The sequence below is a fragment of the Phoxinus phoxinus genome, assembly GCF_949152265.1.
Source record: "Phoxinus phoxinus genome assembly, chromosome: 1".
Classification (NCBI taxonomy): domain Eukaryota; kingdom Metazoa; phylum Chordata; class Actinopteri; order Cypriniformes; family Leuciscidae; genus Phoxinus; species Phoxinus phoxinus.
Genome location: NC_136876.1, coordinates 13,660,244 through 13,683,726, shown reverse-complemented (window position 1 = coordinate 13,683,726; position 23,483 = coordinate 13,660,244). Strand labels below are relative to the sequence as shown.

The 23,483-nt window shown below is 39.4% G+C and overlaps 1 protein-coding gene across 4 annotated transcripts in view; it reads left to right on the top strand.

The window, feature by feature from the left end:
* The first annotated feature begins 941 nt into the window (after positions 1-941).
* foxk2b (forkhead box K2b) overlaps positions 942-23,483 on the top strand; it is a 41,697-nt gene continuing 19,155 nt past the window's right edge. Inside the window, exons 1-6 of one of the 4 annotated variants that reach the window (XM_079598333.1) lie at positions 942-1,251; positions 3,259-3,360; positions 4,039-4,155; positions 4,829-5,102; positions 6,782-6,951; positions 8,813-8,863. In XM_079598333.1, coding sequence (XP_079454459.1) covers positions 1,028-1,251; positions 3,259-3,360; positions 4,039-4,155; positions 4,829-5,102; positions 6,782-6,951; positions 8,813-8,863 — 938 coding nt within the window. In that variant the 5' untranslated portion in view covers positions 942-1,027. Of the gene's footprint in view, positions 1,252-1,628; positions 1,903-2,788; positions 3,005-3,258; positions 3,361-4,038; positions 4,156-4,828; positions 5,103-6,781; positions 6,952-8,812; positions 8,864-16,360; positions 16,976-23,483 lie in introns of those variants that run through there. The other 3 variants (XM_079598334.1, XM_079598332.1, XM_079598335.1) reach the window with 3 other exon arrangements.

The following is a 23,483-nucleotide window of genomic DNA, read 5'->3' as shown; positions in this document are numbered from 1 at the left end:
AAGAAAAAAGTCCGAATTGTGCAGATTATAAAGTTACAATTACTTTTTATTCTGTGCCGGAAAAATAAGCTGCAGGCCTAATCAAATGCCATATGTTGGATTTGTTGTTGATCAAAGCTTACACTAAAAGTAAACTGAATTATAAAAAACTATGGATTTCATAGTGTCTGCAGGAACTGAAAAATGACAAGTAATGCAGTTATTAGCCTATAGTATTTTGACAGTCATTGCGCTATGATTCACTATATGTTCATGTTGGACGTAGTTCTAGTGTTTTGACAGAATGATTGGATTTTGAGTCAGGTAAAGGTAATACAAAAACGAATCAATTTCCTCAACCCAAGAACATGACTTGTGAATTAACAACACCTTCATCATTCTCTCTCTTTCAAAGCATCGCCTTTGTTATTGTTTTAAAAATGAAAACTGCTGGTAATTATTTTTGTATCAATCAATACAAAACATAACTTTGTTGTTGTCAATCCCAATCGATTGTGTATCTATTCCACGGTCTATTCCAGTTCCTATTGTCATGTGATTTATTCTGTTTTTAATAAATTTACTACTTTTACTTCAAAGGAGTTCAAGTGTTGACTAAACTATATTTTGTTTTATGTAGTTGAAATGCAAATAAATTCAGTATTCAGCATATTCCTTACCATTATGTTGTCAGGTGGCACAACATAAATTCATCAGGTAATGCAAACATGTAAATTCGCAATTTAAAGGTGCTCTAAGGCGATGTCACGCGGTTTTTAGGCTGAAACATTTTTTTGTCACATACAGCAAACATCTCCTCACTATCCGCTATATGCCTGTCCCCTGAACACACTGTAAACAAAAACGCGGTCGCTAGATAGCCCAGGCTCCACAAACTGGGCCAGCCTGCACCACGAAACATAACAAACAGTGCTCCAGCCAATAACCGACAAGAATGATTTGGGGTTGGGGGGTTATTAGTGCGCGAGCACATGAAGGGGCCAAGGGGGAGAGAGAAGCATGAAGTGCGAAGTTAGCTAGAGGAGAGATGTCCGTGACAACGACTAACGTTATTCATTTAAATATTGATATGGCCGACAAACGACCAAAGAGACGACGGTCCGAAGAACAAAAAGCAAGGAGGAGGGAAAAGGAGAAGGAACGCGCGAGGTCCCGAATTAACATCGGGAAAGCCTTCGAAAGGTGGCGAGAACTCCGCCGGCAGAAGGGCTTCCTATCCAACATTCAGGTGGCTCTGTTTTTGCTGGACAGGTGGGTAAATCCAGTTTGGTGTTTCTAAATGGACGTTCATGCGTGTTTCAGGAAGCACGGAAGGGAGAGGGAGGGAGGTTAAGGGGACGGGGTGAGGAGGAGAGAGAGGGAGGGACGGGATGGGAGGAGGAGGAGGAGGAGGAGGAGGGAGGGTCGAGGTTGTATCAGCGATTTCAGGCACAAAAATAAATTATCACATTCATCTAATCTTTCCTAACGATCCGCTAGCTGTCCGCCCCGTAAGCAGGCCGTCAAAAAAACGCGTCTCTGTAACGTTAGGCACTAGGCAGCCTCTGAGATCTGCACACAAAAACAATTGGTTTCACCAACCACTCAAAACCAAAATAAATAGTGTCCCAACCAATCACCGACAGGGGGTGGGCGTTGTGAGGTGTTGCGCTCGTGCACGTCTGCACGTGAAGTCGGAGCTGAAGAAGAAAGCCATGCATCGTCTATCAACAACGAACAGGAGAAATTGAACATGGCTGAGTCAATCCCCAAGAGGAGGAGGAGGATTAGGGCGAGGGAATACCATCGTGTTTACGCCAAGACACGAGTAGTTATCGGGAAGGCTTTTGAAAGGTGGAGAGAACTTAAAGAACTGAACGATTTTAAATCGGACGCCGAGGTTGCACTGTTTCTTCTGGACAGGTGAGGAGCTGCTAGTGTGCTGACTTTTTTTTGGGATGTGAACTGTGTGATTTGTGTCATGATGCACGAAACGGGAGGGAGGGGCGAGCTAACTTGGTTTGTTTTGGGATCTCGCATTCTCGCTTCAGACAGAAGTGACGTCACCCGCAATCGCTGATACAACCTTTAAACCAACAGATAACTTTAAATTAAGTATGCAAATTGTACTTATTGTGATTCACAACCAGAGACTATCTTACATCTTTTTTTTTAGCATTGTGATCATACAAGAAAACGTTGGCAATACCAGTTCATAGTAAACTATATAAGGACTTTGAGAAGCATTCATTTTTGAGAAGCAATATATGAGAATATATTTGTTCTTATATTATTTTAACTTAATTATTTTGCTTGCAAAACATTTTATCCACAAATGTAAAACTATGAAAGTTACCCCCAATTTTTGATGTATGGTCATTTTTGTTTGTTTTTGTATAATTGTTTTTATTTTGTTTATTTTTATAATTATTTAATGTTTTGTGGTGAGAATTGTTTTTAAATGATATCTCCTCATTTTTATTTTTATTTTATTTTTTGTGTGTATTTATTTATTTGTTTGTTTTTCTTTCTTTCTCTGAATTCCATTGTGATGTAGGCTAATTGTATCAGTCCCTGAACCTCTGGCTCTCTTTTCTGGCTTATTGTTCTTCACTTTTGTATTTTGTAAGTAAATGTTTAATAAAAAATAATAAGAAGAAGAATAAATCAACAAATAACAGGTCGAAGTAAACAAATGTCTAAAATCTAGATCGCGGATTTGGCAACCCGTGCCGGAACATCTGTTATTGTTTTGGTTCGTGTGGCCCCGCCCACTGCCGGGTTGCCAGTTTTAGCGGAAAACACACACTTTGCTCGCAATCATGGAAGCCAGCGAACGAACTGTCTCAGAGATCGCAGATTCTAGCCGACCTAAAAAGCCCAGGCATCCATCTAAAAAACGCTATGACCTGAATTACAATAAAAAGCGGATAAATATCGGGGATGCGTTTGAGAGATGGAAACAGCTTAAAGCCCAGAAAGACTTTAAAAAGAATTCAGAGTTGGCTGGTTTTCTCCTGGATAGGTAACGTTAACATAACGTTAATCGTTGAGCTTCAGCTAATAGTCAGGCTATTTTACATTTTATGTAAACACTCTGTGTTATATTGAGACACAGTGTTTATTAAAATCATCGCGACGAAAAGCACAAGTTTGACTCGAATTTACGAATGCGAATGCAACCGAATAGATGTGGCTAGAGTTAGATTGCAATACTTTAGGTAAATTATGTGTCATTTTCTGTGTGCATAGGTTGATTACGGGCATATTCTTTTATAGATACGAGGGTAAAAACACCCCCATTCCTGGTAAACGTCGTAAGCGTACCCCGAAGGATCCTGCACAGTCCAGTTATGAAGGTCCAACAACTCTCGCAGAATGGTCAGTATCTGAATCCATATTCGGTTGTGAATGTTTGAGTAACGTTACATAAGTAGGTAACACTAAAGAAGTTTGTTGTTAAATTCAATTTGAGTGCATTTTTGTATTACTTGTATAGACAGTTACACAAACGTAACGTCTGTAAAATAGTGAAACAATCTATAGAGAAGATTTGCAAGATTAAGAGAATATTTAAAGGGGTAGTTCACCCAAAAATGAAAATTCTGTCTAAAAGAAGAAGATATTTTGAAGAATGTTGGTGATAAAACTGTTGACGTAGCTATATGGAGAAAAAAAACCACCTGTATGGTTACTGACATTCTTCAAAATATCTTCTTTTGTGTTCAGCTGAAGAAAGAAATTCATACAGGTTTGGAAAAACTTGAGAGCGAGTAAATGATGACAGAATTTTAATTTCTTTTTAAATATGGTATCTTAGTAAACATGACAGTGAACTAGAAGCATACATAGGCAGAATTTCTGTTGTGTAATATTTTTTATATCTAATCTTCAAAATTTGAGTGTCCACAACGATGAAAACTTTATCATAAATTATCACGGACCTCAGTAACAGTGTGCAAGTTGTAATATTTGTTGTTGTTGTTGTTGTTGTTAATAATATTTCATATAGTATATAATGACGTATGATTCCTAGTTTACTAATCTCAAATTTTACAGTTATGATTGGGGAACAGATGATGAGGAGGAGGAGGAGGAAGAAGAAGAAGAGGAAGAACAGAAATCTGATTGCTACGACAGCCAAGATGATGAATTTGTTCCTCGTCTTTGTGAACGGTATGTTGTATATTGCTCTTACCAAACTAACCTATTGCTTACTACACACTCGGTCTGTGACCAAACTGAATCTTGTACAGTCAAACCAAAAATTATTCAGACACCAGATAACAACTTTGATATATATATATCTTTTTTTTTACTAGTCGTTGCAGGACACTATAGTTCATTTATGTAAGTGAGGATAGCTAAATAAAGTAAACTGTCACATATTATACCCAGAAATTCTTCATGCAGTGACTACCAGTAAAATGTATCAAAATTTGGGACCAAATATTATCCAGACACTTTGACCTGACCATGTTTATGTGTTTTTTTGTTTAATTGTGACCTTTTTACAGCACAGACTGAACAAAATGAAGCATTGCTTGGTCATTGGTTGACCTAAATGTGTATTATCTTATTGTGTAGTTAAATTGAACAGCTGACAGATATTCAACATAATTCATCTGTGAGACGGTCTAACAGAAGAATGGACAAAACCAGTTAAATATCACCTTCTTGTCATATTTTATTACCATTTTCTAAACTATAGCGAATAAACTGAGATAATGTGAGAAATGTTGAAGGTGTCTGAATGAATTAGCTTTGACTGTATATGAGTGTGTGATGCGTATCGGCTAAACCAACATGTTAACTTTAAATGTGATGAATATATTTGGTGTGCCGACAGGACCGGTGGACTGGATGAGATTGTTTATGACGTCCGTGACACAGAGCCCCCGCTCATCTTCCCCACTCCCCCCGAGATCTTCACCGAGGACGACCTCACGGGGAAACGGGCGTCCATCGCCTATGAGGACTGTCTGAAGCAGCTGGCGGCGTTCCTCACGCTGCCCGTGCAGAGGTGCCCGTACAGGTGTGACGTCAGTCACGTGAAGTGCCAAAGCCGTGCCCCCTTCCACGTCTCCATCACATGCAGGGGTACGGCGAGCATCATGGAGTGGGTGAGGACTTGTGTAACTCTGTAAAACACTGGAACCAAGTCGTGTATGTGCAGTGAACGTGGTTTTTGTCAATGTAATCAATAATGATTACATGTATTATTGATTACACTATACTTGCATTTGAGAAAGTTAATAGTGTGGTGCAGGTAGCCTATGATGTCACTTTGTAGGCCAACCGGCAGTTTGCATCACGCGTGTTTCCTCGAGGAAAAACCCAATAGGATTTTCCCATTGGCTTTTGGTTTATCGCTAAAAACAAGGTCTGTGATCAACACAAGTTTATGATACTTGCACGTTTTGACCATCAAGACAAATATCACAGATGAACACAACTTTTGTGAATTTTCAAAAGCTAAAGGTAGGCTATAAACTAACTACACCACGGTCGCTCGACTTAAACGGCACCAACGTTCATGTTTTGATACATTTTATACATCCGGTAAGTTTTGGTTTGGTTTCACATTGCAACTAAAGCGCACTAAAGAACTTTACGTGACAGACTTGCGTCCTGTCGTCACCATCTGTGCGGGCCGCATCTCGACATTAATTGGTTTGTAAAACGGACGTGTGTCTGACGTCAGCGTGTTGTCGAATCGGCGGGTAACTGACAAGAATGAATGAACAGACGCATATCGTTGCCACTATACTGTTATTATTACGGCATTACTGCCTGCAGCACCAACTATGTTCAAATTCGCCAAATGAACGTCCTCGTCGTGCGAACATTTTATCGTCGTCGCCGGCAAGAAAAAAGGGAAAGAAGACTACAAGCGTTTTTTCCAGTTGACTTCTTATGTCGTCAGACCATATTTCAGTTAAAACCCTTGTCTCCTCCTCTCCCCATGATGTACCACGGCTCATTTTTCCTGCTATCTTCTGTCTTCTTCAGCTACGCGGGAACCACCGGTACTTCCTGTAAATGCTCTGAAAGTCCGAACCATACAGAAAATGCTTTCACACTAGAAACAAACCAAACCTTTGTTCAGTTTGATCCGGACCGAGACTCTTTTCATCGGACCAGATTTCGTCGGTTTGGTCCGGGCCGTGGTCCCGGGGAGGTTTCACACATGTAATTTTGATTCGGATCAAACTGAAAAGTCAGAAAATCTGGACCAAAGAAGGCAGGTGTGAAAGGGCCCTAAGCTTCCCACAATATTTTCAGTTTTTATCTAAAAACATTTTCCCAAAACGTTTGAGGTAGAATAGTTTATAAGAGCACAATTGTAAGCATAATGAGGTTTGACTGAGTTTACCTGTTCAGCGTGATGACGTTTAATCTCCTCGACTGCCTCATTTAGCCGCTTGCTAGCAACCGCCTTTCCAAGACACATAACAGCTTAAAAAATCTGCCTTGTTTGGTCCAGATTTTCGGACTTTTGAGTTTGATCCGAATCAAAATTACGGGTGTGAAATCTCCCCCGGGGTAGAGTGGGGTAGTAATGTATTTTATGTCGTCGAAAAAAACTGAAAGAGCTTGTGTTCACCACAGACCTTATTTCAGCCATTTAACCAAAAAAAACATTTGGAAAAAAAAAACATTGGAATCGGGACGATGGAACTGGAAGTGCTAAAAATGCAACTCGTTTACGTGTTTTTGCCTACAAAGTGTTGTCACACCTGCACCTCTCTATTATGGAAGGAGGTTTTTTTTTTCCCAACTTTCTGCTGTTGACTCTCAGACCTGTCCCAACGGCCACACTGTGTGGAGGTGGAGCTCGCAGCCAACAGTAAGGTGTGGGATACAAGCGGGGGATTTCATGCTGGCCACTAACATCATGCTTTCTGGGAGCAACTACTCCAGCAATGGTATGACGAGCGACGCGAGGTTGGCATGTCTTCTGTTGGACAGGTATGTTCCCACTTTTCCATTACAACTCATTCTGTTCATACAGTATAGGTTGCAGTGTAAGGCCTACTATCAACCAATGCACTGGTAGATCATATGGTGGATGACATGACGTCGGGGTTTTCGCCGATTTGAGTTCTTGAGGTTTGCACAGAGATATCCTTTATATATATATAAGGCTTGCACCTTGAAATCTATTTCAGGGTCTGCGTTCTCGAGCCACTAGGCACTGTTTTCTGTTAGAACGGTGTCGTGTTAGCACTCCCTAAGTTAATAGCTAATGCTCTTTGCAACGGAAGTGAATCAATCAATCAAATCTAACTTTAGGACAATAACTTTATTCTAGAGCTGCTGTAAAGCCAAAACAATCTCTGTTACTGTGATTTCCTATTATCACTGTAAAGCTGCTTTGAAACTATGTGTATTGTTAAAAGCGCTATATAAATGAAGGTGACTATTTATTCAAATACATTTTTTAAATGAATATGCAAATGAGTACCGCCTCCACTCACTCACTCAGCTCAGAGATCCACTGGTTGACGATCACACGTTGACATGAGTTTGTGACGTCAGAAACACCAGTGATTTCAAACCGTGTTTTTGAGACTGTCCTTTGCCGCTTTTCCACTACACAGTAACAGCTCGCCTTTGTTTGGTTTTCCACTGTGTAAAAGTTGTACCTGCTTCCAGGTACTTTTTTTTCATATCACCTCCGGCGAGGTTCTGAGCGAGCTGAGGCGATACTAAAATGTGACATGAAACACGGCAGACTGCTGATTGGTCAGAGAGAATCGTCACTATTCACCGCGTCATCATTGCACGCGCCAGACGGAGTATCCTGAATAATCCCGACATTTTAAAAAAGTTTGGCCAGAGATTGCGTGATATACCCATTACTAATATTATGTAAAACAGCATACACTCGATTTCCTCCATTGTCTTGTGTGTGTGGGTAGCGGGTGTGTGTCGCGTCGCTATGACGACCAGTTACTATTGTGGTACTATCTGCAATGAAAAACGGAGCGAAAAGCGAGCCGAGCCGAGTAGAGCTGGTACTGGTAATAGAAAAGCGCCATTTGGTGCACTGCAGTTTTAAAGGTGCAGTCTGTAAGAATGACAGCTAGTGGTCGACATAGGTACTGCAGTCCAAATTCAAAATATCGGAGATCGTTGTTTCTCCTGTCCCCTCCTCCTCAGACTCGATGCTCACACGGGTTGCCAGTTTGAGAACACGCAACAGGAACAAGCGCAATTAACAATGAAAGCAGAGGAGACTTACACACAAGTTGATGAGTCGATTTATCCGTATTTTAATACGCTCTCATAGAGTTTTTCAGACGGATAACCATGGCTTTTTAGGTTGTGTGGAATCTGCAGACTCTGACCCAGTTTGTTTGCTGGCTGCAATACGCTGTGTTTCCTGCCAACTGGCATCCCGGAGTGTCGAAATACTTTTGGGTGAACTGGCAGTGGGCGAGATCATACATAACAAAACAAAAACAGACATTTCAACACAGAACACACATTTCAAAGTAAAATAACTGGCTGTAGAAGAAACGAGTGTGTGAACATTAAGGACATTAAGGGTTTAATGGATAATGTTGGTTTTAGTATAAGTCTGAAGAGATTGTTTTTAGATAGGATGGCTTAATAGAAATGGATATATATGTGTATTTTTTTTTGTTATAGTTATTACTTTTTGTGGTTTGTCTTGAAAATGTCTAGTTTAAAAACCACAATGGAAATAAGTAATGCGACTTTATTGCGTTATCCTTGACAAACAAGTTGTGCATTCATTGCATTATGCATTCATCATAGTGTTGGAATTTAGGGTTTATGATTTATTATGCCTGTTTGTTCACAGGGAAATGGCAGAATCTGAAGACATGCTGTCAGTAGAACAATCTGCAGACAGGTAACGTGTATTTGACATTATTACTCGATTTATTGAGGTCGCCAATAATTTACCCTCTTTAGACCCATAGGAATTGTTTATTAAAGATGGGGGTGTACACACACACTTCAGTATTAATTCTTTTCTTATTATTTATGGGAACATTAGCTAAAGTGCGCTTATGCATTATTTATATTATTTAGGGCTGTGAAACGATTAATCGCATCCAAAATAAAAGTTTGTTTTCATAATAAATGTGTGTGTACTGTGTGTATAATTATTTTGTATATATAAATACACACACGTGCATGTATATATTTAAGAAAAAGTTGTTATTTATATATAAAATATTTATATATAATATAAATTATATATAAATCTATATACAGGTAAATATTTCTTAAATATATATCTTAAATATGTATTTTTATATACATATATATATCATTATATTAAATAATTATACACAGTACATGCACATGTTTTATGTAATCACAATACATTTATTTTGGATGCGGTTAATCATGATTAATCGTTTAACATCCCTAATATTATTATATCGTATCAAATAATATAACAATTGTGAACTGTAAAATTCTGTACACAAGCAGTTTAATCCTATAATTCTGATTCAAGATGGCTGTGAATCTTTGGGAATGGATTTGCTTCATGATTCATTGGTTTTCGACTCAATTCAAGAACGATTTTGTGCAAATTCAGAATGCTTCAGTTCGAGATGTTTCACAATGCAATATGATTAATCATTCGATTCTGCATTTTTTTAAAGTGCATTCATGGGATTATTTAAATTATTTCCCTAATGTGTCTTAGTCAGGGTGTAAATTACAAAACAAACAAAAAACGTTGTTTAATGATGCTACATCACTTTATTTCACATCTTATACAGGGTTCCCACGGGTCCTTGAAATCCTTGAAAGTTTGTGAATCTGAAAAAATATTTTTCGTGAACTTCGTGGCCTATGTACGCTAGCTTGCTTGATTTACATTAGTTACGCGCATTTACACATTACGTATTACACATTGCGCATTTACACATTACCCTCTCTTGAAATGTGTCCCCACATTAAATCCTTGAATTTGAGGGTGTTGGACCTGGAAAGTCCTTGAAAGGTCCTTGAATTTGAAGTTTACCAAAGTGTGGGAACCCTGCTTATAATAAATATGCTTTATGTAGAAACTGACATGAACTAACAATAGTTTTAAAGCATTTTTAAATATTGGTTTCTGTTAATTATTGTGGAGAATAGTGTTCATGTATAAGCTACACAACCTTATTATTACAGTGCATCAGGTGCATTAACCCTTAAAGACCTATACAGCTAAAAGTAACTATTGTTCTTGAAATTTGAATAACGTTTGAGCCGCTGATCAAATCTGTATGCTTTAAAAAGTCCCGTAAATAGGAGATTCGCAGCTATTGTGGGTTAATCGCGTTTGGACATTCAGAGGCTCTGTAGTTAATGTTATTGCGTCATCAGGTTTTGATCAGCATTGATTTGCCATAGAAACCCATGCGGTTTGTTTCTCTGAGCCAAACAGGAATGATTGTTTAGTCCCATCCTCATGCCCAGATTGGTATATATATATATATATATATATATATATATATATATATATATGTGTGTGTGTGTGTGTATATGTCACTTTTGCTTCAGTGTTGACTGTTCTATTAAAATGTTTTCTATTTATTTTACTTCCTGAACTTTTTTTGGACAGTGAGTAAATTGAAAAAACACCAGCTTTTCACTGAAAATCGCCTATAATAATGTTGTAATAAATGGCTATAACTTGCTTAGGGATTGTTACATGTAGTCAAAATTTCATCTGGATATCTAGAATATCCAAGTAAAACTTTCTAAAAGAAAAAAATCCAAACTTCAAAAGGATTTGTTTGAGTTGAGTAAAAAAAAAATCACTAAAAATGTGCTACCGTTTTTCTTAAATCTGGTAAATGCATCCATTCCAAGACAAAATGAATGTAAAATTGGGATTTTAAATGAGCTAGATGGAAACTTCAAGTTCTCCTGTTTAAAATGATATATGGGACTTGATGCTGACCGCTATAATGGTTTTAGATTAGAAAAACAAAGAAAAGTACAGGCGAGTCAGGTGCTCCAAAAATGTTCTCGGTCTTTAAGGGTTAAACATACAATTCTTCCATGGATAGACAAGACTTCCCTAAAATATAATGCGTATTATCAAGAGAGTTGTGAGGGCGCGCCGCAAACGGCTTATCCGTGCATGCAATAATTGAATGTTTACATATTTAAAGCATTAAATAGCAATTCCTAGCATTTTAAATCCATTATTGACTGAAAAGGATTTACGTTTCAAAAATAAATGTTTCAAGAATGATGCATGTGTCAGGATGTGTAATCGATTCATATTAATACACACCCCTTCTGAAATGTTGCCACCAGATTATTATTTTTTTGTGTGTGTTTGGGGTTGGAATATGTTTCGTAGTTTCTTGTAAACGCTTCTGAAATGCCATTCTTCGTCTACCACAGTCTCCCAGTAGCGTTAAAGCACGGGTTTCCTAAATGGTTTCTGTAAGGGCTTTCCAATGTAATTGTCGGCACGGCTTTCTGGAGTGCTGAATATTGATCTCTGCGCTCTTTATTTTAATAACCCATGCGATTGTGCATCCTGGTGGACATCGGTAGATACAGAAAATACCACAATGAGGCACAAAGAGCAAATGATGTGTGTGTGTGTGTGTGTGAGAGAAACACAAGCCATAAAGAAGGAGAGAAGCTAATGGCAGTGATAATGGGATGAGGCCAACCAAACAAGATATATTTCATCACATAAAGATTGTATTTCGAATTATCCACATAATTAACGAGCAAACTAATATAATGGCGTAATCCAATAATTCCCGCTTGTTCAATACGTTGTTGCTCTGAAGACCTCATGACATCTTAATGGAAGTTTTATGGTTTATATACTATGTTTTCAGGGTTTCTTTTTAGGCTAAATGTCAAGTTGTGTAATTGGCTATTGCGGGTATCCCGTCAAAGGCAGCCAATCAAAAGTCATAACTTGTGTGATATTTAAGATTTGGGATTGGGTTGGATTTGGGGAAGATTGTGCCGTTTTTGGACAAAAAAAGTCAATTACGACAAGCCTCAAATTGGGCCGCCCTCCTCCCCCCAACATTTCAAAAATCTAAAGAACCATTTGTGGAATGAGAAGATTCTATAGAGCAGTGGTATTCAATTAAAGTTCCAAGTTCCACAATACTTTGTTGGAACAGTTATACATTTCCTTCGGGGTAGCCGTAGTACTTTGTAAAAGTAAAAAATATTAATCACACAAAATAGTCATCAAAGAAATTTTTAATTTTCTGCTGTTCACACTTGCTAAATACGATCCGGTTTCAATATATGCACCACAAAAACGGATTTTGAACGAGGCTAGCGGTGTTGAAAAGAAGGCGTGTTGAACGGTCTCTGTTATTGGTGGAGTGAAAGATGGGGGCGTGGCTAAAGGGTTCTGCCATTGGTGGAAAGAGGATCTGTGAGGACCAATCGGTGAATCCGTGGGGACCTCGCATCATTTCATTTAAAGATATTTTGAACACGAAGACGACGGTGGTAAGAGAGATTTTTCTATTGCATATACATATTCTATTCTATCTATATTTTATTAATGCTCCATACAGTCCATATATTTTCACACCACCTAAAAGCCTTTTAGTTGCGCACCGGAAGCTCAGACTTTGTTCAGTGAATGCAGTTTTTTGTTATGATTCGAGCGTTTAGAAACGGAGACAGTTGCTGTCAGATTTCATTGGTGATTTCAAGCATGAAATTGAATCGTAAGCTTGGTGAACAGCTTTGGTTTCCCCATTCAAAGAGATCCGAGCTGTTCTTGCATGACTGAATTTGCGTTTCAAAGATGGCCGTCGACTTAAATGACTTGCTTTAAAGGGACTTCGGTACATCTAAATAACATTGTGTCTGTTTTGCAGGTGTTGTCACTGGGATTATGTCCACGTAGAGGTGAAAAAGCAAGTGTAGATGTATATATTGGAGAACACGATGACCAGTTGTGCTGGACGTGGACAGTTACTGTAAATTGTAAAGTATTCAATGTCTGAGTAGGTACTACATTGGAATTGAATTCAAGACAGCTAAAAAAGTAGGGTTCGTACAAGTGCTTAAATGCTTGAATTTGACTTTTTGAAATTTACGTCCTGGAAAAACCCTTGAAAAAAAGCCATGTTTATGAAAAGGTACTTGAAAAGCGCTTTGAATTATTGATATAGAGCCATTTCGCATGGCTATGAGTGTGATATTGCTCATAAATATCCAAGTATGTGATGCAGCTTTCATTCTTCAGGCCAATCATATATTCATGGGATCAGTTGGAATGAGGAAAACGATATCTTTGTCACATATCGTTGCATCTGCTGCACTTCATCTGGGTTGTTTTCGCCTAGACTGTAACAAACTGCTATAAAATTTACAGCAACTTACTGGCAATTTTGGTTGAGTACAATTTTTGGTTCGATTTTTAAGAGTACACTACAATTATACTGTAAAATTATACAGCACACATGTAAAAGCAGCAAAACGAACAGCTGTGAATTTACAGTTCTTAAATGTAATCTTTACAGTATGTTACTGTTATTAATAAACACTATGTATTCAGACATGCCACTTTTCGCCTACCGTATAGTAAGGGAAGTGTTCGATATCGGACGCAGCTAATCCAAGTGAACCACTCATGAAGATAAATTATGAAAATTATTCCTTTTTTGCTACTCATTTGCTGTGATTATCTTTATAAGAATATGTTTTCTTTTCATAGTTAATAAAACTGTTGTTTTTTTAACACGGATGGATATGTATAAATAATGATTTTTATATTTTTGTTGCCCCATAACTGTGATGTAGGTCACTTGTAGTGTTCAAGTTAAATAAAGCATCTATCCTACAATCATGCTGTGGCTGTTATGATTTTGTGATCAGAGAAATGCAGAACGCTTACATTTGATTGGCCCCTTTTTATTGCTTATCTTATCAGCCATAATATGCAAATAAACAACAGAATAATCTACAAGGAAAACAAACGGTGTGTCATGTATGTTGTATGTGTCTCAATACATTAGAAAAGCACCTCATAAGTGTTTATTTCCACTGTTTAGTCACTGGTAATAGAAATTTTTTCTTTGGTTTCATTGACAGCGAATTAAATCACACTTCTTCTTTTTTATGCAGTCGGTTTGTTATCAATTCATAAAAGTCTTTCCATCGCCAGACTTTCAACACGTCTGCTCATCTGGGTAATAAAACCGTGTCCTGTCCTCTATTGTGTGGATGTGTATTGTGTTAGGTGACACTCACAACAATCACCTCTGACCCCACGCTGGATAAAAGCGTCGACTGAATGACAAGTGTAGCATCAGACTTTATTATCAGGTGTCAGTCTCTTGATCCGAGCGGTATTTCCCGGTAGTTTTGTGTGTTCCCCCGCTGGTCATGAGGACTGAACTGCTGTCAAATGAACAGTTGTTTGAAGGGTCGTTTCGTTGGGAAGACTGTCATCGCCACATCCTCCTACAACACGTGACAACAGCGTAACGTCTCCCTCTAGTGGCTGATGTACAACTGACTAGTCGTGAACATAAATAAATAATAATAGGCACTTAATGCAATTTCCCAACCTTTTGGCACAGACTTTCTCAGGCAATATACACTTTAAATAAATAGCACTTCACTTATAGTTACACTTTATGAGAGTTGCATGTATTACCACATATAAGCAAGATGTTTTTTTGTTGTTGTTTACACTTGGTGCAAACTGACAGATATAAATGAAAAGTTTGGACAGTGTGTGTGTGTGTGTGTGTGTGTGTGTGTGTGTGTGTGTGTGCGCGTCTGAACATCCTAAAATCAAAATACATTTGCTTGAGATGCTAAATGATATAAAGTCTTGTTTTGGGGCTTATGCTTAAAACAAGAGCAAATATGTGTCATTGAGTTATGAAAACTATGTTTTGCTTGAACTAAGCTCATTGGCAGATATCTGTTCTTTTTTTATCATAAACTAACTATCTATCATAATCTAGGCATTTGCATTGTAAAACAAGACAAATACTGAGGAAGAGCAGCAGTTTAGAAGGAAATGTTAAAGTTATTTGCATGTTCTAGTGGTTGGGAAGTTTAGGGGTTGAAATAAGCTACTCTTTTTTTCTCTAAAAGTAATTAAAATGTAATACGGAGATCGGTTGGAACAACTCATTGTATTTCTCCGTAGACATTTACATTTAGAAAACATACTGGTATATTTGGTTCCATTCCAGTTTATTCCTTAAATTGTCTTTACTTGGTTTAAAAAGGCCTTCATACAACCTTCAGAAACCCTGGGTAAAGATTCATGGTGTATGCTCAAATAACAGGGTAACAAAGGCAGCATTGTATCATAAGAAAAAATATCATAGTGCGTTTCCATACGCATGGTTCCACTACTTCCTACTGTAAAATAAACAAGTGATAATCAATGTGGTACGTGTGAAAGTGATTATGCAGGACACGATTAGCTATTGTTCCACAAACAGCATGTGCTTCCTCTCAGAGCCGTTTTCGGGTGTGATCGTGAACGCGCCCGGGCGGGTCACACCCATGTAGAGCACTGTTTACAAACACCAGGAAGAGATGACGTCACCCTGCACGAGCACATGTTCTGCGCGTATGCTCGCGCATCTCCCTGTGCGCGTGCACTTCGTCGTGGAAATTACGTCTGCTGAACGTATAGAACGTGTTTCTACGTGTAGTTTAAGGAAAATGGGGGGTTTCGCGCTTAAAACGAGGCAAAAAAACGCGTTTGTTTTCATGACCTCCATACTCAAAACACACACGCTGACGGGCGCTGAGGATTGTGGGGGAATCGGCGACTGCAGACGTGGAGAACCGTAAAACACGGAGTGGAGCTCAGTGGGATTCTGCTCTGGGGTCACTCGGTTTGCAAATATACTGGGAAATAAATACTAGTTTTTTCCACCCACTCAAGAGATACACTTTATTTTTAGTTTGTTATATTCAACTGTATGAATATAATTCATAACTGTATTCACAGTTATAGATTCTAAATTTCTATTTTTTGGCAACATTGTTAAAATGTTTTTAACAGGTTTAAATTTTTCAAAATCTGCCCATTACCCTGGCATAAAATACAATTTTACTTTAAAGGTACTTTTATCGACATGATTGATGCATGTGCAATATTCCTAAAGCATTAATAGGCACACACACACAGAGGAAAAAAAAACATAAACAGTAATACAAATATTAATAAAAATAACCATTTATATTAATTAAATTAAATAGTCACTCTATTACAAGAATATTATTTATGATTTAAAATAGTTATTTTATTCTATAAATCCCTCTTTTATTTGTATTCGATACTTCCTTGTTGTAATATTAATATATTTATTTATTATAAAACCATTTCACGTCCTTAACACAAGTCTCCAGTCCAGTGTTTACAACTCTCCGCGTACATGCGTGTTGGGGCACAGCGCAACCGACCTTCAATCCGTCAAACCGTCCATGTTTTTTATCTCATTGGCTGCGATTGAATTACCGCATTCCTTAGAGCGCCTCTAATTGGTCGGCGCCCCCGTCAATCACAGAACCCCCTCCTCCAGCGCGCTCTGATTGGCTGATCCCCCCTTCCCTTTCTCTCTGGTGTATCGCGGCGGTGGGTCGAGTCGCCGCCGCTGCTGATGCTGGTGTCTCCGGTCGGGCACGTTTAACGTTTCATATTTTCCCTTCATATTCATATCGTGCCCCGTTCCGTGTGCGGAAAGATAAAGATGGCAGCGGTGGCTCGTTTGGAAGGCCGCGAGTTTGAGTATGTGATGAAGAAGCGCTCGGTGACGGTGGGTCGGAACTCGTCGCAGGGTTCGGTGGACGTGAGCATGGGCCACTCGAGCTTCATCTCCCGCCGGCACCTGGAGATCTTCACCGCGGCGGCCGAGGACACAGGCTCGGGCCCGGGCGGAGGAGAGTTTTATCTGCGCTGTCTGGGGAAAAACGGGGTGTTCGTGGACGGGGTGTTTCTGCGGCGGGGGGCGCCACCCCTGCAGCTGCCGAGAATGTGAGTTATTATCATAACCTTCATCATTCTTCATCATGCTTATCATACCATCATCATCATCAGCGATGTTATTGTTGTTGTTGTTATGGTGAAACGCCGGGAGCACGTGCTAGTGTGCCTATGCCGCACAAAATTTTCGTTTCGCTTTCAGAGCGTCTCTGGGCTGTGTCTCATTCCCTAGTGAGCTGCCTAACTAGACAGCATTCACGCGCTTCATGTGTTCATGCAGCATTTTGCCATTGTGTGGAGAAGCAGGGGCCTTTTTAGAGCATCATGCTGAATTTTTGGGCCACCAAAACGATTTTTGTTTTACGAGGGCATGGCAGACCCCATCTTATTTCACCATAAATGCATGCATTAAGTTTGGGGTGTCATGGACACATGCAGCTACCGATTTAGAGCATCACATGCGTGCATTTTTGCGTGAATCATGCGTGTATATATTTTTTTCTGGGGGGCATTAAACATGCTTGCATCATTTTGGGGTGTTAATGTGTGTGCAACATTTTTGGGCATCCATGGGTGTGTGTAGCAGCATTTTTGAGAAACAATAGGTGCATGCATAATTTTGGGGCATCATGGGCACATGCTGCAGCATTTTGGGGCATCATAGGCGTGTGAAGCAGCATTTTGGGCCATCATAGGTGTGTACAGCAGCATTTTGGGGCATCATAGGCGTGTACAGCAGCATTGTGGGGCATCATAGGCGTGTGAAGCAGCAATTTGGGGCATCATAGGCGTGTGAAGCAGCAATTTGGGGCATCAGGCGTGTGAAGCAGCATTTTGGGGCATCATAGGCGTTTGAAGCAGCAATTTGGGGCATCGTAGGTGTGTGCAGCAGCATTTTGGGGCATCATAGGCGTGTGAAGCAGCATTTTGGGGCATCATAGGCGTGTGAAGCAGCATTTTGGGGCATCATAGGCGTGTGCAGCAGTAGTTTGGGGCATCATAGGCGTGGGAAGCAGCATTTTGGGGCATCATAGGCGTGTGCAGCAGCATTTTGGGGCATCATAGGCGTGTGAAGCAGCATTTTGGGGCATCATAGGCGTGTGCAGCAGCAATTTGGGGCATCATAGGCGTGTGAAGCAGCATTTTGGGGCATCATAGGCGTGTGCAGCAGTAGTTTGGGGCATCATAGGCGTGGGAAGCAGCATTTTGGGGCATCATATGTGTGTGAAGCAGCAATTTGGGGCATCAGGCGTGTGAAGCAGCATTTTGGGGCATCATAGGCGTTTGAAGCAGCAATTTGGGGCATCATAGGTGTGTGCAGCAGCATTTTGGGGCATCATAGGCGTGTGAAGCAGCAATTTGGGGCATCATAGGCGTGTGAAGCAGCATTTCGGGGCATCATAGGCGTGTGAAGCAGCATTTTGGGGCATCATAGGCGTGTACAGCAACATTTTGGGGCATCATAGGCGTGTACAGCAACATTTTGGGGCATCATAGGCGTGTGCAGCAGCATTTTGGGGCATCATAGGCGTGTGAAGCAGCATTTTGGGGCATCATAGGCGTGTGCAGCAGCAATTTGGGGCATCATAGGCGTGTGCAGCAGTAGTTTGGGGCATCATAGGCGTGGGAAGCAGCATTTTGGGGCATCATAAGCGTGTGAAGCAACATTTTGGGGCATCATAGGCGTGTGCAGCAGCATTTTGGGGCATCATAGGCGTGTGAAGCAGCATTTTGGGGCATCATAGGCGTGTGCAGCAGCAATTTGGGGCATCATAGGCGTGTGCAGCAGTAGTTTGGGGCATCATAGGCGTGGGAAGCAGCATTTTGGGGCATCATAGGCGTATGAAGCAACATTTTGGGGCATCATAGGCGTGTGAAGCAGCATTTTGGGGCATCATAGGCGTGTGAAGCAGCATTTTGGGGCATCATAGGTGTGTGAAGCAGCAATTTGGGGCATCATGATAGGCAATGCTGTCTAGGTAGGCAGCTCACTAGAATTTCAAACACCACTTTTAAACAAATGCAAATGCATACAAATATCGCCTGTCAGAAATGTGCACAAAAGAAAAAAATGTGTGTTGTGTGTCATGGAAGAATGAGTGTTGTTTGTCTCAGATGGAGTGTAAACAGTAAACACTCATAGGGTTAGATGTTAAATAGGGGCTTAGATCCTGACTGCATCGTATGCTCTTTCTCAAGTGTATATTATTATTATTATTATTATTTTTTTTAATCTCAGAAAAGCCCCGTCTGTCAGTTAGGTAGGTTTTGCTGTCAGATGTTTGCATTTTCTTATTTGTTTGTCTTGAGAAGATGTTGGACATCTGGTTGTGTGGACATTACCCTGAAGTCGACCTTTGGATCGTGATCATCGTGCATTATCTGATTTGAATGAATTGTCTGATTTGTATTTACTCTCGCCCACAGCTGGCCACCGTATTTCCGAATCATTTTGCTCTGTAGGTTTTGAGGTATCTGCTTTTTGAACGACATCAAATCACAGCCTCAAGCACGACTGTAGTGCACACTTATCCCTTTGCTTTTTTTAACACATGACCCACATATCTCAATATGACAACAAATCTGTTGCACCCTACAATGCCAGCCTTTAAAGCTATTTTATGCACTGCCATTTTCAGCTCGTCTCATTTCAGCAAAACCTCTGTTGAGTTCTACACAGGTTTAAAAATGCATATCACCTCTAGATCATCTTGATACGTGGTGTCACATTAAGAGTGCCGTAAGGAAGTCAGCTGATATAGTTTGACTGATTCGCACTTTCTAAATATGGAGGCATGCATGTTTGTCTGAGTTATTAAGAGACTCTCTGATGTCTTTGTGCTGACAGACTTGATGCGGCTTCAGAAAATGTAAATAAGGCTTTTTATAGCCAATATTTATCTTTAAAGCTAGGGTATGAAATCTGTTATTTCTTTCCCTAAATTTATTTTTTATTTTTAATGTTTCTGGATTCCAGTGTAATGGTTTAGTTGAAATTTTAATAATCAAAAATAATGTTTTATCAATTGAATAAAACCGTTAACAATAATATTGCCCTATGAAATTGTTGTGTGTGTCTATTAAAAATTTTCTGGATTCTGTTTTATGGTTTAATATACGTTTATTATCAAAATAATGTGGTAATCAATCACTAATCAGATGAATGCATATTTTAAAATGTAAGCAAATTAAATTTGAACAATTTAGTTTATTTTGAATGGCAAACAAAGTGTTTTGCGAAACAAAAGTTTAACTGTTCTGTACAAAATTAAGTTTTTAAAAATCTTTTAAGGAATAGCTAATAAATAAACAGTTTTAGTGTTATTATCATGATATCAATATATTGCTAGACAATCCTATAACGATACATCACGATATCTGTCTAACTATGAAAACAAAATGCCTTTGAAAAGGTCAAGTGCATGTTTTTTTCTTTTTTTATTAAAGTCCAAACTTTTAGAAAACAGAATTTTTTCAGTCTGTAAATGTAATAGAAATTTTTTAATTAATTTAAACATTTTATGCTTCTACTTTTTAAAAGCTTAAACTTTTCTTTGTGTGTAAACTGACACATTTAACTGCTTATTGACTTGTTTTATATATAAACCTGGTACATGTCCAAATTTACCAACCTCTTTTATTTAAACCTGGGAACATCTCCATGTTTACCAGCTGCTTCCTTAAAATAAACCTGGGAAAGTGTTGTCAAAGTAACTTGGGTATTTTAACATTTAAAAAATGTGACGACACCAGCATTTCCGACCTAGCATTTCGAGCGCTGTTGAACAGATTCTTAAACGTCTCTGATTGGCCTATTGTTCACACGCTCAACATTTATGTTTGTGATTGGCTAATGGCTACAATGATCAACGCCTCCAAAACATGTTGTAAATAGACATCGATATTAAAATAACGAACTTGAGCGCACAAAAGACACGACGTCGTGAACCATTTTATGACTTGATCTTGTGTTTCCATCTGCATTTTTCATGGAAATCATAGGGCCTTATATAGTGAAAATGTGCATATTTCCTTTTTTCATGTAAATGCATGACCTAGACGTGGCTAGCGCAGTGAGGACTGACTTATAATGGCTTACTTATGGTGGCTGCACTGAAACGGGTTGTTTATAAATGTTTGTCCTCAGCAGTTGTGTGTGTCTGTAAAGTTGTTAGCGTGCCATGCTGTTGCTAATTACGCTGCCACTTCTCTAAAGATTAGAGACAGAGCCACGTCCACACTTTAATTATCAAGAAATCAATGCGTCCCACCCGCTGAGACGTGCAGTACGTCCAGATGGTTTGTATGGACTCGCTATAATGGACAGCACGTTTGAGGTAGAGACGCTCCGAGTTACAATATTGATCAAGAAGCTAAAGAGCATTTAATTAGTGGAGATTCGCTCCTATTGGCTCTCTTGTCAGCACAAAGAGATGCTGACGTTTCCACACACGTCATGACCAGGCCTAGACCGAAACCGTGAGATCTTTCAGCATTATTTTTGTCTTTCAAACATGGTGAGGTGTCCGGTTAGGAGAAGGTCATTGGTTTGGCTTGTGTCGTAAAACACTATGCTAAATAAATGCACCTCCCGCTGGGGTGGTTGAACCCAGAGAAACCCCAAACACTGAATCTGAACCCACTGACCTTCTGGAAACAAACAAACTCATCTGTGAGGGAGTTTACGCTGCGAGTCGTGGATTGAAGTGAAGAAGTTAGAGCTTCACAATGCTGGATAAATTGAAAATCACCTTTTTATTTGTTTCAAACATAATCATGATTCTCTAGTCATGATTCAACTAGTTAGACAAAAATAATAACATGTAATTTACTAGAGGTTCTGACAAAATCTCTTGAATGAAGGATTCAATGACTCACTCATAAATGGTTAATTGATTCATGACTGAATCATTCATTAAAAAACGCTGATTTATCCAAAGACATTTTCTAACTATCTAGTCGCCACCTGGTGGCATAGCAATGTCAAGTCACCTTCATTTATATAACGATTTTAACCATATAGATTGTATCAAAGCAGCTTTACGGTGATAATAGGAAATTAAAGTAACTGAGATTTTGGCTTCACAGCAGCTCTAGATTAAAGTTATTGTCCAGCTAAAGTTAGTTTAGATTGATAGACTTCCATCACAACGATCATTAGTTATTAATTTAGGGGCCGCTGACACGACACCGTTCTAACAGAAAACACTTAATGCGATCCGGCCGCTCACCCGCACAAAACAGTGCCTGGTGTCTCGAGAACGCAAACCATGAAATAGGTTCCCAGGTACAAGCCTCGGAAAATTTATAATACAGAATTTTGTATCGCTTCCGCGTAGCCACGTGAACCGGAATTATCCCGACAACGTTTTATCTGTACAGAGGTAAAGGGAGGAAGGCCTTCACAGGGGAGAGACTATTTGACACTTCAGCACTGCGTTGTCGTCATGTCCAGGCGCAGGTCCTTCATCAGATCTGGATCCGGCGGACTGCGGTGAACCTCGGGATAGACAGAGAGACTAATATTAGCGTAGATGCCATTCTTCTTATGATGTAACGAGTACATCAGGATTTAAGGGAAGTGTTCCCGGTTCCGGCTGACCTAATCTATGCAGCCTAACATTGAGTTATAGAAGTCTATAATGCATTATGTGAATCCTAGGCTGAAGAGATGTGTCTTTAGTCTAGATTTGAACTGACAGAGTGTGTCTGCTTCCCGGACAATGGTAGGAAGACTGTTCCAAAGTTTTGGTACTAAATAGGAAAAGGATCTACCGCCAGCAGTCGATTTTGATATTCTAGGTATTATTAACTGGCCGGAGGTTTGAGATCGCAGTAGACGTGAAGGACTATAATGCGTTAAGAGCTCGCTCAAGTACTGCGGAGCTAAACCATTTAGTGCTTTGTAAGTAATCAGCAATATTTTAAAATGTATACGATGTTTAATAGGCAGCCAATGCAGTGTTGACAGAACAGGGCTAATATGGTCATACTTCCTGGTTCTGGTAAGAAATCGAGCTGCTGCGTTTTGGACCAGCTGTAGTTGTTTGTAAACGATTCTGTAGACATCAATGTTTACATCTGAACTGTAGATTTGTATCCCAGTTTTTCTGTGATATGAATTTTTGTAACAGAAATAAAGATACTATGTGGTTGATCGGCAGCGCCAACCCAGTTTTGAATGTCCGCTGTGATTTTGTGAAATGTTTAATAGACACAGGGCGAATCGTTTAGGAATAAGTTTGGCTGCGTTTACACTTGGCATTAACATGCGATCACCATGATCCGATCAGGCAGATCGGATCATTAGCCAATCAGGACACCGTGTGTTTACATTTGTTCATAATAAGTAGCCTCTGTATCTGGATAACTGATCGGATTTCTGTTTCCTGCTTAATATTTAAATTAGGTCTGTAGCACGACACCAATAAGAGTAAAGATTATACAAATTAAGCAATGTCCCAATTGCTCTCACTCACTCACTTTACTTTCCTCTGCAATCTCCATCCTTAAATCAAATTAAGTTTTTTGAATGAAGGAATATTTCCAGATTTGATCA